Below are 16,087 nucleotides of genomic sequence, written 5' to 3'. Positions count from 1 at the left end.
TCTTTCCCTGGGCAGCCCATTCCAATGCTTGACAACCCTTTAGGTGAAAAAATTTATCCTAATGTCCAACTTAAACCTGCCCTGGTGCAACTCGAGGCCATTTCCCCTCGTCCCATTGCCCGTTACCTGGGAGCAGAGACCAACCCCCACCTCACTACAACCTCCTCTTCTCCAGGCTAAACAACCCCAGTTCCCTCAGCCGCTCCCCATCATCCTTGGGCTCCAGACCCCTCACCAGCTTTCTTGCTCTCCTCTAGACGTATTCCTTCAATAGCTGCCAGCGGTTCCCACTCCCTCTTTGAGGCAGGCGGGCTGTAAACAGCACTGTAGCATCCAATCATGAGAGCTGTCAGCTGACTGATGGGATGGGATAGCCACAGCTACATGGCCAGAAACCAGCAGGAGCTCAGACTTGCATGTACTTTCCAATCCAATTATCTATCTGAGAAAGCCAGCCTTCCCCAATGCAACGGTGAGATGGGCCAAAATGAGAATGGCAAATCTGAGCTCTCAGATCTAAAAATCTCCCCATGGTGTTTTGTCTCCAGATCCAAAGAAAGCAGGGTCTCGAGGGTTCAGGGTAATCTGGAGGGTGGTTCATGAAACTGGTCGATACTGAGAATTTTCTACTAAACAGAGGTGATACCTGTTGGGAAGTGCTGGCCCGATTTCAGAGCTGTCTGATCTGAATGAAAACCTTCACCCCAAATGGCAGGCCAAATCTAAAAAGCCCTTCAAAGACCTCAGACTGATGGGATTTTATGAAAAATGAAATACAGGCCACAGAGTGAAAGAATTGGGTTTTAAGCCAAATTTCTTTCTCTGCAAGGAATTTAGCATTAAAAAAAAAGGCTGTGAGTGATATATTTTGATGGAATAAAAAAAAAAATTTCTTATGGGGAAGTTTCAAATACATGTAAATTACCTCTACTCCATTTTCAAATAAACATTTTCAAAATGGACAAAGAGCTTTGTTTTGTTAGAAATGCAATTCCTAGGGCTCTTCCCAGGTTGACATTTGTAAACTCAAAACACCCTTTACACCTGCATCTATACACTGAATAATTGCAGGTAAGTCGTATTTCTTTGACTGGAAACTATCTGCACAAAAGCAACGACCCATAAATTAAATGCCTAGGGAAGGAATACAAGGAATACTGAACACTGCTACGCTCCCTTAGTGATGACAGGTATTAGTGGCATGTAATTTGGCCAGACACACCAGAAAAAAAATCCAAACCAAGCATACAAAACTGTGCAAAGCATCTCCATGGGTACATCTCTAGCTTTCTCCTACCACCGGAGTGAAGAGCTAAGCGTGTAATGAGAGAGTGTGCAAAGGAAAAAAAAAAGCCAGTGGATTTCAGTACCTGGCTGTTTTACAGCAAAGTGGTTTGTAGGAAGCACATATGCAGGAATAACTCCCATTCCCGATGGCTGGCTGCACTGCTATTTGCAGCAAGACAAAACGGACCTTCCTCAAACTCAAATGAGGTTTTCAAATCTCCTGAAAAAAAAAAATATCACTAAAAATTCACAGGGGTGTCGATTGACAGTGGTCAAGTCCCCATCCCTGGAGGTATTTAAAAGCTGGGCAGACGAGGTGCTTAGGGACAGGGTTTAGTGGCGGGATGGCAGGGGTAGCTGTTTTACAGCAAAGTGGTTTGTAGGAAGCACATATGCAGGAATAACTCCCATTCCCGATGGCTGGCTGCACTGCTATTTGCAGCAAGACAAAACAGACCTTCCTCAAACTCAAGTGAGGTTTTCAAATCTCCTGAAAAAAAAAAATATCACTAAAAATTCACAGGGGTGTCGATTGACAATGGTCAAGTCCCCATCCCTGGAGGTATTTAAAAGCTGGGCAGACGAGGTGCTTAGGGCCAGGGTTTAGTGGTGGGATGGCAGGGTTAGGGTAACGGTTGGACTTGATGATCTTAAAGGTCTTTTCCAACCTAAATCATAGAATCATAGAATCACTTTGGTTGGAAAAGACCTTTAAGATCATCGAGTCCAACCTTTAACCTAACCCTGCCATCCCACCACTAAACCATGTCCCTAAATGATTCTATGATTCTATGACTTTCAGCCACGGGTTTTGTTGAAATCACTTCCCATCTTGTGTAGGAACTCACTCTGCCAACGAAGCCCACCAGGCACCCTGAAGTGCAGTAAAGCTGTGGCAACACTTACCAACGTGGTACAGAAGCACAGGGAACACCACGGGCAGGCCAGCACAGGAGGTGATTACAGATTTTACATTACAGATACTGGGATCTGACCAAAGTACCACAAGATGAAATATTTCTCATTAAAAAGTACCACAGGATCTTTAATGCCCGCAAGTGGTCAAGAGCTGCTTTTCCATCCCATCTGATTTGTCTAGTTTAGCTGTTTGATGTGATCACACACCTCACAACCTTTAGTGCATTAATTTTCTCCAACACTTCTTTGAGCAAGCAAAATATTTCATACCCTTTGCAGGAGAGAAAATAAGGTACGGACACCCACCAGAAGTTTCTGATAGAGCAAAGAACCAAACCCAGCTGTCTCCCAACTCGCTTATCCCTTGGCCACCCTTCTCCATCCCAAGATGCACCAGCACCCATCAGGCCTTGAATCCAAGGGCACCGGTTTCTATACATGAGGTATGGACAGGGGGAATTTTTCTTTTCCATCGCTCTGCATTTTTACCGAATTATATCTTCATTCTGCAGGGCCAGGCTGTGATGCGGACGAGCCGGCAGAATCGGAGGGTGTATTTCTACAGCACATTATTCAGTGCCTTCCTGTTGGTCTGCACAGGGAGCTATGTGAATGAGTGAGAGCTGCTAAATGTATTTTGCCTGGGGCAGTGAAATAGCTGGGGCCAACCTTGTCATTCTGTTTCACTCACTCTTTTCCTACCCTATCTCTATCTTGGTTTTTCCTTTTCTTTCTCTCTTTGTTGTCTTGGTTACATGGGCAGATTCCTGATATGCTGCTAGTTTTCATTTTAATGATATGTTCCTGTAAAGCACAATATTTTACTTCAGTTGTGTGCCACTGGATAAATTCCTTTGACATATGTGACATTTGTATATCAACTAACAGATATTGCTTTATGACTGTGGGTATTTTGCAGCGTATTCACAGATTGCATGCATCAAAATCTGATATACAGTCTGCATCATTTGTATAAAAATACACACATGGAGAAAAAGACTGAAACTGCAGGAAAAATAAGGAAAGTTTCTCCAAATCCATCGTGTAATTACTTGCAGCGAGTCTTCCAACAACTGAGTAGATCCTGCTATCTTGAAGATAATCTCAGAACTCCTCTCTTTGTGCTATCCAAAATACTTCACTGTAGCTTGATAGAGTAGCTGCACGGCACCAGGAGAGACAGCAGTACGTACCATGCGTGGTAGGACCCAGCAAGCAGGAAAAAAAAGACAGTTCCTGGGCTTTATCCACTGGTACCTGGAGTTCTGTCTAATCCTACTACGGTTATTCCAATCTATGCATATGCATAGGCTTTTTTTTTTTTTTTTTTAAACATAAATCAAACTTCATGCTAACATAATGGATTGTGCTGGAGTTGCAATACCAGTGCAGTATTTCCCTTGCTTCCTATTCAAAAGCGCCCGATTGATGAGCCAAGGTGAAAAACAAAGCTTCGAAAGGTCCATGAAGCCTTGGCAGGGGCCAAGAACTGTCAGGTGAAAATCCTGAGTGCCAAACTGGCCTTGTGTGGCACCCAGAGGGGAAAACAGATTGGTGTCCTGAGCTCAGATACTCTCAGGAGCCCTGGAAGAGGGTAGTGTGTGGAGGAGAGGCAGTGATTGCAGAAGTCATTGCGAGAACGGGGCTGAACCAGCGGGAACTGAAGGTTTCCAGGAGCCTGAGTCAACTGGTCCAAAACAACCACACGTGTTCAGAGGAACCCCATTTTACTTTGCATTCTACCTCTCTAGTGGGGACTTATTCAGCCAAGGAAGATCTCAGCCTGAGATTCCAGCTCTGCTCCGACACACGGACCCAATGTACTAGCTACCGCAGGCAGAATACTCGGCACATTAGGAAAAAGGGAATAAAACGAAGCTTTCTCAAATTACATCAGCCAGTTCAGCTCCCCTCTTCTCATTCTTTACCCTATAAGGCTGTCCCCGCACTCTACCACACTCCGTAAAGCACCAAAAGCTTTCTCTCCTATTTTTCCCTATTAAAAGGAATCAGATCTTGGATTCTGCAATGTGACCTGCAAAGGCAAAGACAGAGCTGCGTCTGAGTTTGCTTTTCCTGAAGCCAAAAGAAAAAACAAAAGCTTGAGAGCACAGGGAAGCAGCAGTCATTCTTAACTGTTGAGGTCTTTTGGATATTTACCATTCAGATGTCAGCTACCCCATTTCCCGCCCCCCCAGGAGACTGACTGGAGAACTGAACAGTTTATTATGATATCACAGATGACAGGGAAGCAAAACCTAATTAGTCAGGGGAGGAGATTATTTTTATTACAAGTGTTTAAAAAACAATATGGCCCCTTTTCACATGCCTGAATAGACTGTTAAAAAAATCCCAACATTCTCTTTTCAAAAGCATTGGCAGCCTTTCTTCTATTGAACAAAGCCAAAGACATTTGCCAGTGGGCAGGATCCTGCTCCCCTTGCAGACCTCCCTCAGCACAGGGGCAATGCCATCTGAATTTACAACCCTGATTTTCTTTTTAAGTGAAGAAACAGGTAAAGGAACAAAACCAGAGATTGCAGACTTCCCTTAAGCATCCATGAACAAACGACCCCCTTCCTTCCCCCGTCTGCTCTGTCCATCCTATATACAAGCCATAGAGGATCACCTTTTCATAGAAACTTCTTCTCCCTAACTTGGAAGTTTTTATTTGCAAAAGGAATTCAAAGAGGAATCAACACCCGACCCAACCCCCAAGGCTCTAGCCAACCTCCCTTCCCAGTTTCTCACCCATCTCCGTAATCGCAAAGCCACAATCTCCTTGCGCATACAATATTTTGCAACACTCTTGGGCTGTACATTCAGACAAACATTGTCAGACTGGCACATAGCAGTTGAAATAGAGGCGGTGACCATCATTAGCTTGAGAAGATCACTTCTAATACCTCTTCTTGCCTTGAGAAAACCACAGGTAGATGCTTGCCAGCTTCCACCTCTTGAGCATCTCTACTATTGCCTTACATGGCAAACTACAGAGCTACAGCCATGCAACAGGCGTATTTTTAGTGAGACTGCACAGTGAGGAACCTAAATACACTCTTTATTGTGTTTGGGATTGTGCAGCATCAACCATAAACATAATACTCATTATCGTTCAAGACACAGCTTGCTTTTGATGAAAACGGCTCTTCCTTCAGTACAAGCACCCAGCCTGACCTAAACAGAGCAGCCACTAATCCCATGCCAGGCTCGTGGTGAAATCACAGCACAGTCACATTGCTCTGAAGAAAGATCTCCAGAGCATGAATCCTTTCTTAACAAACTTTAGCCACAGTCAGTTTTTCTCCAGCGTGCACAGATACCCTGTGATCAACTACTTAATTAGAGATGGTCTGAACACACAAAAAAAAAATCGGTTGGATGTAAACTGCATCAAGCCCGTCTGTGGCTGGGTCTGTGGTTTGACTTCAGAAACATTTATTTCCTGATGAACATTTTGGAAGAAGGGTTTTACCCTTTCTCACATCAGCTCTATCCCTCAAGGGTGAAACACAGTTTTTTTGCCAACCGAAACATTTTCTATCCTGAAAATACACGATGCGCCCTAGGATAAGGATTGTGCTCACACTCAGTGCAACACTGCAAATCTCCATAAGAACGTGAAAATCAGAGTTAGAGGACCACGTTAGGTCTTACCTTCTTGAGCTTCCCACTCTTGGTGCCCACAAAAGCCAGGGAGTGGTTCTTGTAGACGTAGGCAATCACAGATGTCATCCTGTCTCCATCCTCGGTGAAAATGGGGAGCCCTCGCACCATGGATGATACTCCCAAGGGGGCATTCATATCCAGACCACAGAAATTGTCATCAATTGTTAACAGCTATAAAACAAAAAGAAAGACAGTATAAGAAAAAATGAAGCCACCAGTTCTTTAGCCATTTGGGAAATATCCATCCAGGCAGGGACAGCATTGCCTAACATGCCTATAACATATGTGGGCTGACAAATCAATGACAAAGGCAGGACTGGAGAAACACAGAGGTGGAAAAAAATTTGTCCAAAGTTGCGTGATGAGTTACAGACAGAAGGAGAAGTGGAAACTTGCTTCTCTTGAATGACAGCCCAGCAGGATAGATTACGCTAAGGCTTTTTCCTACTGCTTTACCAGTCAGTTTTACCAGTCAAGACCTAGCAATCAAAGACAAAGTCTGCTGAAAATGTCTTAAACATATCTAGTTCTGTCAAAAAAAAGTATGCACATCATTCCCATGGGATCCAGAATAAGAACCACTGAGCTAAATCTGCAGTGGCAAATAAAATAAACCCTGGCCTGCCCTCTGGCCCTGAGACCCAATAGTAAGGCTCACATCCATGAAAGCTAAATGACCACTCCCCTCCCACCTGCACACCCTGTAGCATCACAGTTGGACTTGATGATCTTAAAGGTCTTTTCCAACCGAAGCGATTCCACGTTCTCGGAAATTATAGTCCCTCAAGGCATGTCCAGACATTGTCTGGGAGAGAGCTGGTCAGCCCAGGACAAATCTGCAGTAGGAACCATGCCAAGGATTAAACACTATAGACAGTGACTCCCTATTCCTGGGGTTAGTTTCATCATATAGACCTGGGTCCTTCTCTCACACTGTTAGGCCTGGGGACTTCATCCTCATGGGTCTCCATTTCTTCCCCATGAAACAGATTATCTGCATTTATCCATCTTACTGGAGTACTGTAACTCACTGACGTTCTTTGGAGAGGAGGGAAGGTTTCACAGCTATTGTGGCAGCTTTCCAGCGTTTGTTGGAGATAACCATGAACTCCTAACCACCAGAGAAAAGGCCTTGTTCATTAATGCTGCTGCCTAAACTGTAACACCTATTGCGTTTGAACTCAACAGGCTTGTCATCAGACAGATGCCCTGCTGGGATCCTCGCATATGAACGCATGTAGTTATCTCAGTGGGTGTTTCTTTGGGCTTCAGGGAATTGCAAAAGGTGCAGCAGCAGAACAGTACAGAGAACTCTTCTACCTTAAGACACCATCTGGACAGTAGGCGAGACTAATACAGGTTGCCAATATGAAGATCTCCGCAGAATAAGTCAAATAAAATTGAAGCTCTAAATATCACAGTACACAAGTGCCAAAGCAGTTAGACTTTATTAACTTCACTGGGACCACTCAGATTTGAAGTTAAGCATCCGCTTAAAACGTTCTGCTGGACTAAGGCCTACAAAGGCAATAATTAATTGTACAGGAAGGTTGCCTAGTTTTCATATATCAGCAATAAAGGACCATGACAATTTTCTTTGTCTGAGCTCACATCTTCCTGGAAACATGGCTAGAATACGTGCTGTTCCTTACTTGAGTTCACGAGCAGTAAAAGCCTGATAGTTGATTCATTTTATCCTCACCCAGCAATTACAGGGAATAATTACAGATAGTTTTACTGAATGGAAGAATAATATGTCCTAAATGTATTTATAAACACATAAAACCTACGAGGAATCCAAACAGCCATTAGTAAGGAAGAGCTAGCCTGAGCTCTGGCCTGCAAGAGTCATTAGTGTTTGTGGACTGCCCTTTTGGAGCTAAAACACCAGCTCAAAGAGCAATTACAGATCAGATCAACAGCCTCCATGAGCAGCAGACGGGATGTTGCTAGCCTACAACACCAGCACAAAGTCTGAGGTAAATCTGCATCCCTGACCCAAAGGCCAGATTCATCTGAGGTCTAGTACCACCAAGCTGATGGCCACACTTGAGAGAGGCAGGCAGGACACCCCTGCTGACAGCATGACTTGCAAAAGCTGAGTGTTTCTGTGGATAATGAGGACACGCACAGCTTCATTACACAGGTCAGGATGGAAAAACTGCAGCTTGATTACTCAGGAAATACAAACGTGCTTGAAGCAGCGATGCTGCCCAGATCTTTCTGTGAGACACGAGACACTGACTGTCAGAGATGAGCTAACGAGGGGAGCAGTGTGTTGGTCTGATGCAGTGTGATGAGCTGCCTGTTCACCAATTCACTACCCGACACACCACCTGGTGTGGGATCCATCTCACCTATCTTTAGCCATGTGAAATCTTAGTAAGTAGCCTACAGTGGTCACCTGAACTACCTCCATAATCAACAGAGGAAAGGAAGTACGCCAAAGAATAAGCCATCCAACCAAACTTGTAATGCACTGGATCACCTTCTGATAGACCCAGCTGATTGCAAAAGGACTCCAGATGATTCACTCAGCCTAAGAATCTAACATTAAGATGTATCATGCTTTGAACAGGACTTCCTATCTGACATCTTGAGGTCCCTTCCAATCTGAATCGTCCTATGGATGTAGAATCTGAGAAGAATCCGGGTCTTGAAGTCAAGCCCAGTTTGACAGCAAACTCTTAAGCTCTCAAATTCACATGATCTGTGTTTCAAGGCTATAATAAAACTGTGCATGTGTCTCACTCGAACTGATGGCCTGACAGACTGAGAGAAGAATTGTTTCAGACTGAAAGCAAGAAATTCCCAAACCTTCTACAAATGGCAGAAAGAGGAGCAGGGGAAAAAGAGTCCTGCTTTGACATGCTTTTAAAGGAAATCAAGAAATGGGAAAAAGTTTCCTTTGCCACCAAGAGGATGAAAAGCTTAATAGAGACAGTAGACATCTTACCTAGGGTGCAGTGTATGAAGCTCCATCTCAAGCAACAGGAGATTACACTGACAAGCAGTGAAATGTAGCAATCAAGCAGAGCTGGTGCAGTCCAAGGCATCCTCCTTGGTGTAGCACAGCCTTCCACACCCTCCCCTCCCTGCAGCACTGGCAGAACCAACTACTCCAGCTGAAGCACTTGGAGGCCAGAAAGGACTCATGAAATGATCTGATCTGCCTTCCTCCACGGCCCAGGACCTCAAATCTCAGGCAGAAGCTGCCTGTGCTGTTTTGTAGGGAGGTACGAGCTACTTCTGTTCGCTGCCCAGGCAGGTCTGAGTCTGCATGGCTGTCAGGATATAGCACGGAGCCCTCTGTAACACATTTAGCAGCAGCCAGGAGGTGTTAGCTAGAGTATACGATTGCTGTAGATGTATATCAGAGCTCACACAGCCAGAGTAAGCTCTCATCCTCCTACAAAACCCTAAGAAGATACAGACCCAGGCACCCAGCATCAAGCACAATAACCTGTAGCTGATCTGCAGGACATCTCCAACTTGTTGAGACTTAATTCATCCAATTGCCACAGGTTAGTTCCTCCTCCATCAGACTGGGCCCAGCTCCAGGTGAACTCAGACCTACCCTTAATGGGGCTATAATCATGGTTTTCCCCTATACAGACAGAAAACTAAATTTAAGCCCATCTATTTAATCTTATTTCCCCAGGATTATTTACAGAAGGACACATCCTTATAAGAAGGGCTTATAAGAAAGATGGGGACAGACTTTTCTAGTAGGGCCCGTAGAGATAGGACAAGGGGTTATGGTGTTAAACTAAAAGAAAGTAGATTCAGACTAGATATATGGAAGAATTTTTTTACGATGAGGGTGATGAAACACTGGCTTGCCCAGAGACGTGGTGGGTGCCCCATCCCTGGAAACATTCAGGGTCATTTTAGGCGGGGCTTTGTGCAACCTGATCCAGTTGAAGATGTCCCTACCCGTGGCAGGGGGGTTGGACTAGATGACCTTTAAGGGTGCCTTCCAACCCAAACCATTCTATGATTCTATGATTCTATCTAGGACCATCACAGCACACCCTAGCCCCTGAGACACACGAAATGGTGTGTGAGGGTGGTAAGGCCATGGTGTTTGCTCACATGCTGTTGCGTGGGTGAAGCAACCACAGAGTTGTGGTTTGCAATGTGGACAACCGTCCCCCAAGAATAGGAACAAGGCCAGCAAGCCACACGCCACATGAAAACTGTTTTCATTTAACACATTTGGGTTATTTCCTCTGGGGATCGTCTGCAAAAAAAAAAAATGCCAACAAGCGAAACCCTACAAATAAACATCACCCGGCTTCTGTGCAGCTGTGGCTCTCAGCTGCACACAGGCCTTTGTAAAGACAGAAATACAGTCATCTTCTTCAGCAAAGAGAAACACGTAAGGAAGTTTGGATTTATGATGAAAGGGTCAGGAGTTGCAAGCACAGGTTTATTTTCAATTCCAGACACTCCTAGCAGCAATATAAAGTAGCCGCGTTAAACTCTCTGGAGCTTCTCTGCTTGGCAATTTCACGTTAACGACTTTCCAGAATGAAAGCGGAGGTGAGGACGTGAATTCACTTTGCTTGCAACACTGCTGCTGCACCAGCTGGGAAGTCAGGGAGGGGCAAAGGGAAGATCTAAAGAGGCAGAAATAGGATCAGCAATTCTTGCACCCTGAGCAGTTAAAATCTAACCGAGAAATTCATGGCACAGTCTTTAGGTAACTGGGAAGGGAAGGGCGGCCTTGTGGTTGAGATGCTGGACTGGAGTCAATCAGTTCATCATCCCCCACCACGTTCCCACCTGCAAAAGAGGCAATATTACTCACCACTCCTCTGCCCCAGGGAAGCTGCTAAACACCGGTTTATAAGGTGCTCTACATATCCGAAATATCTTCATGTGAGGATGATTGGCAGCTCCCAGGGCATAAATGTCCTCCCGAGTCCCACCAGCTGCCTCTCCATCTTGGGCTGATGTGCAGGGGGGAGCCAGCTGGTGGGAGGTTGCGGTCTGCTCCTGCTGCCGCTCCCTGCGTCGGCAACCAGAGGGTTCATCTGCAGCCGTGACACCATGGCCAAGTGTCACATTCACCAGTGAAATAGGAAGGATGTGCAAAAGAATGGGCCTGATTTACAGGAGGATTCTGGCAGGCATTTGCCTTCTCCAGGATTAAGCCTATCAAATAAATAATTAACACATCCAAGCACTCCTGGAGAGGATGGTTTTACAAGGCTGGTGCTCGCTCAGTCCCCTAGGGATTCGCTGAGCCCCCAAAACCCCCAAACTCAGCAGAAGGGTTAGAGCTCTGATTACAACACCTCCTTCCCCATCCTCATCTGATTCCCCAGCAGAAGCGAGCACTTTGGCATTGCACGAATGGCTGAAGCACCCAATATTAGGGGGCCAGTGCAAACAGTGCTCATAATAAACTGCAATTGTCCCTTAAACATCTGCTTTAGCTATTTGCCTCTGAAACAGCCCCTGATGATCAAATACAACCTAATCCATATTTTGGGAAAAGCTTCGATAAAGGATTAGCCATCCCTCGTTCCTCCTTGCTTTCACTCCGGCAAAATCTTCCTCCCCAATCAAAGCACCGGGGCCTTTTTCCAGATATCTCAGCAGGCTCCAAAGCAATTCCACAGACTCACCGGGGATAAAGGCTGTCCCAATGGCCAAGTCTCGCCTTTGATTTACAGCTAATACCTAACAGCCCTGTCTTCATACAGTGGCAGGTACTTGGCTTCTCACTCTTGTTATCTCAGGCTTGGCTACGCTGGACGATGGAGGGAATGCATACATTATGTCTGTCTGTGCTGCCAGCAGGGCCAGAGAGCCAACAGCAATAAGAAATCAACAGTAATATGCATCTGAGACTTTGCAAGGAGATATCCAAGGTCTTTTCCATCACCTGACTGCAAGATCTTCTTTCCTTCCTGATCGAGTGAGGGCGAGAGTGGGCATGTACCCTGCTCAATAGGATATTTAGAAATCTAGAGAGATGGAAGCCCTAGGAAAATGTGTCACCAGGAACTTCACGATACCTGGAGAGATACAAGCTAGGAAATTTAGGGTCTAGATCACCTGGTGCAGGGGAGAACCATAAATTCCCACCCAGCGGAGCTGCAAACGATGGAAACCATCTCTGCAAACCACATCTCTTTAAATTCCAACAGCAGCAGTATGGTACCCAAGGTTTGTGCTTCTCCTGTTTTCCTGCACATGTCCTCTTGATGGTATACAGCATGGGCTTCACTGCTTGTTGAACTTCTAGTTAGAAGCTGGTTTGCCCTACCCCTGTGTTAGTACCTTGCCTTCCTTAAGCTGCATTGGCTCTGCCTCTGACCTCCTGCAGTCTCTCTCCTTCTGGCCATGCTGCCTCCAAGTCTCTCTTCTGACTCTTCTGAAACCAGTGGACTTTGGTTCACCTGACCTTCTCCCCACGATCTGTGCTGTGACTTTGGCAGAACCACCACATTTCAGCCTGTTGGCTGTGTCTAGCTATGAGGTCCTAGTGCAGGATGGAGGTAGCTCCTCTGACTTTCACCTCATCCCACATCATTCACATAATTTGATGCCTGTTTACTGCCCTCCCCATCACATGCATTCCTGACAGCGGGTCAGGAAAAGGCTATGGACTTGCCCAGCGAGCATCAACGGCTGTAGGCCTTTGTCATCTGCAATTCAAAGCCATGGGGAAATTTTGCGGACAAAAAGATGGGAACCCTGGGCCACCAACCAAAGATAGCATTGCTCACCAACCAACCCACTCTTCAGCGGTTAGCCTGCAGTCTGATGACACACAAAAATACCCAGTACCATTTCCCCAGGGTGCTCTGTGATATAATAGAAGCCGGATAAAGAGCCAGCATTTGGAAATACATTATAATTGCACACTGCTTTTCACTTGTGCAACCACAGCAATGCTTGCCATGAAATTGCATGTCACCTTATACAAATGACAGTGTAGTTACAGTAACTTTACCAATTACAGGGAAATTGCACCCACTATGCTAAGAGGGTTTCATTCAAACATAATTCGGGAATGCAAGAGCAGGGGAGAAAGTTACTCAAATTGACTAGAGCTGGTACAGGCGTTTGGTTTTTAGGTCTGTAGTTTAAGCATCAGTTCAAGGACTGGTGTCAAGTTTCCAGAGTGCTGCAGAATCTTAATGTAGTACAGACTTTTTATGCCTGCATTTATGTTCCTGCTATACTGTGAACGTAAGGCTTCCCAACAGTCTATACCATGTACCTCCACGTCGTAAAATTTGCAATTTCCTGAAGAGGAGGCTGCCTTTCTTATAGAGACCAACAGGTTTCTTTAGTCTTCAGGCCTTTTCCTCGGCAGAGCTGGCTGATTATTCTAAGAATTGCTGCTATAAATTCATCATCCTCTAAGCCCCGACTTTCCGAATGATTAGTGTGCCGTAAGATGCATACAGTGTACATTGATTAGTGAGCCCCTAAAAATTTTCTAGACCCCACTATTGTAAAACTTAAGCAATACTGGCAGTAAGTTTGCTTTTCTTGTTTCCAGCTGGAGATGCAGGCCACAGCTTTCAGGGTCTGCTGACCCTGCGTCACAGGCACAGAGCGAGTGAGCAGCAACTGCAAATCCCTTTCAGCCCATGGCTCGGTCTTAAAATCTTGTTCCCACTTTTGGGGAACGTTGCCTTACTACTGGCACAGGACTGGTCAGCAACAGCATTTCTGTTCTGGAAGCAGCACTGGGCTATCAGAAAGAAGCAGTTCATGCCTCCATGAAGGAAAGTCCAAGACTGACTATCTGGAGAGGGACGTCATCGATATTAAGTGCGCAAAACTGTCCTCAGCAAAACAACGTACTTGCTTCTCGGTCACTTCCATAGAAGACGCTCCTACCGTTACAAGTGAAGATGCAATTAAGGATCCAGCCTGAAACACCAGGAGGTTAATGAATCCACGTTACTGGCAGATGGTGTTCTGATACCAGCTCCAGCATATCCCTCAGCTCCTGTGTCAACTTCACCTCCAAGCGTCTGCCAGGAGAAACAGTCGCACTATGTCGTGATAAACAAGACAAGGTCTAGAACAGACTCAGATACCCAAGAATATTTTCCAGTGGGATATTCACACCCTCTGTGTTTGGATATTGTAACTTAAGTGATATTTCATGTGCCTCGGTTAGAGCCCAAGGGTCTGATGGAGGCAGGGAAGAGGGACTGTACCTCTAGCAGCAACACAGAGTGTCAGACTGAGTTTCTATGAACACTCTTATTTTTGGAGGCCTTCACATCCCACATCCTAAACGTTACCACTATGTCAGCCAAATCTCCCTTTTGCATGTCATTTCCACCTCAAAAAAATTTCTGACGTTTTGATTCCAGATCTCAGCATTAGCATACCAAGCCCCATAGTTGGGGTAAAAATGAGATCCCTGAGGTGTGTGGTCACTGAGGTTCAACCCCTCAGAGCTGGCAACTACACCTACAAACAAGAAGCGGGGATAGGAGCTGAAGAGCAGCAAATGTGACTGTAAAAGTAAGCTGAGCTCTTCTGCAGTCCCATAAACTTTCCTCTGCTGGCTCAGAGACTGGAGGATCATATGGATGAGGCACTGAAGGATAAACAGAGGAATATGATCTCTGTGGCTCTCAGCTCAGTGCTTTCCACAAGCTTTAAAAAATTCACTTACAATTTTTCACACCCCAAAAAAAAGAGATTATTGAGTGTGGAGACTCTGCCTTTGAAACCGCCATGGTCTATTGGGTAAATAAGCATTTAGGGATTTTTCAAAAGTGAAGTATTGATCAAATAAGCTGCTAGAGCTCTTCTGTAAGAACATATTCCAGCAGCAAAGCTGTGTTACGCACCTGAAACACAGTAGTACTGACTTCCCCTGGTGCTGCTGTAGCTGAGATGGGGAGTAAGAGTCCCAGGGAGAGAAAAACTTGGGTGGAAAGGGGTTTCTGTGTAGGCAGAAGGACACCTTTGAGAGAAGGAGAAGTGCTCGCCAGCTGCTGCATTTTATCCTAAAGGATGTCAGATTTCCATCATCGGCCAAAGGTTATCTACGAAACAAATTCCTGGAAACGTCAACTGCAGTGATGAAAGAGGTGTAAGAAGAGACCCGAGCTCTTTCCTCTGTCAGCTGTGCCCCATAATCCTGAGCATCCTTGCCATAACATGGGTTTCTCTCAGGCACGTCCATCCAATAGAGACACCTAACAAAGAGACATTCCCTTCCCCAAGTTACAAACTCTTATGTCCATCTTCACCAGATGGACACAACAACCACACTGCAGGGCTCTTCTAAGGTCTCCACAACAATATCATCGCTGTCTGTTGCATGCAACGTTGAAGGGTGTAGGAGCCTCCTCTTCCTGACCTGTCCTTCCTTTCGCAGACAACATGCCTGGCCTCTTATCTCCCAATATTTGCTGACAGCAGAATGGTTAAACCGGCATTTCTGGAGCATTTCTGGCAGCTGCCAGGAACCCCTCATTCCTATTCTAGTGACGCACACCAGCACCTTGCCGGATAGAGTCCAGCTGCCTCCCCTATGCCGGCACCACCAGAGATTCTCCACTGAATCACAATTATTATAATTATTATTTTGTTACACAGACAAAATTATCATTTGGGCTGCAAAGTGCCACACGCACCAACAGCGCTATATAAATGAAAAAACCAACGCTGCTTTGCATGCAAGCAACACCTTCACCCGGAGACCCCAGAGCTGCTTAAAAGCATTAATTAAGCCTCGCCGCGGTCCTGCGAAGGTAAGCTAAGTGTTGTAATGAACGATGTTGTATGTGCTGTTGCTCTTCAGCGCAGGGAAACCGAGAGAGCTCGGCTGGGGACGAAAGGCCCTGGCTTCCTCACCAAGTAACGGAGAGTCATGGCGAGCTCCAGGGCTGCGCATCTGGATCAGGGAGAATGGAGCTGTGTCTGGTCCTATCATCTCACAGAAAATGAATTTCAAGAAGCCTGGTTCTCAGGTAAAACAACAAACTAAAGCACTTGAGCCCCAAAAAGAAAAATCTCCTGCTTGCTGCCTCTCTCCGTGCAGATCATAGAATCATAAGATCATAGAATGTTTTGGGTTGGAAGGGACCCCTAGAGGTCACCCAGCCCAACCCCCTGCAGGAGCAGGGACACCTTTAACCACATCAGGTTGCTCACAGCCCCGGCCAACCTGGCCTGGAATGTTCCCAGGGATGGGGCCTCCACCCCCTCTCTGGGC

The 16,087-nt window shown here is 45.7% G+C and overlaps 1 protein-coding gene across 1 annotated transcript in view; it reads right to left on the bottom strand.

The window, feature by feature from the left end:
• Positions 1 to 16,087, bottom strand: part of PLXNA4 (plexin A4) — a 454,140-nt gene that overhangs the window by 425,471 nt on the left and 12,582 nt on the right. The window contains exon 2 of the mRNA XM_009648415.1: positions 5,863 to 6,045. Coding sequence (XP_009646710.1) covers positions 5,863 to 6,045 — 183 coding nt within the window. The remainder of the gene's footprint in view (positions 1 to 5,862; positions 6,046 to 16,087) is intronic.

The sequence above is a fragment of the Egretta garzetta genome, unplaced genomic scaffold (assembly GCF_000687185.1).
Source record: "Egretta garzetta isolate BGI_Z169 unplaced genomic scaffold, ASM68718v1 scaffold260, whole genome shotgun sequence".
Lineage (NCBI taxonomy): Eukaryota > Metazoa > Chordata > Aves > Pelecaniformes > Ardeidae > Egretta > Egretta garzetta.
The sequence above is the reverse complement of the archived record's forward strand: the minus strand, read 5'-3'. Positions and strand labels throughout refer to the sequence as shown.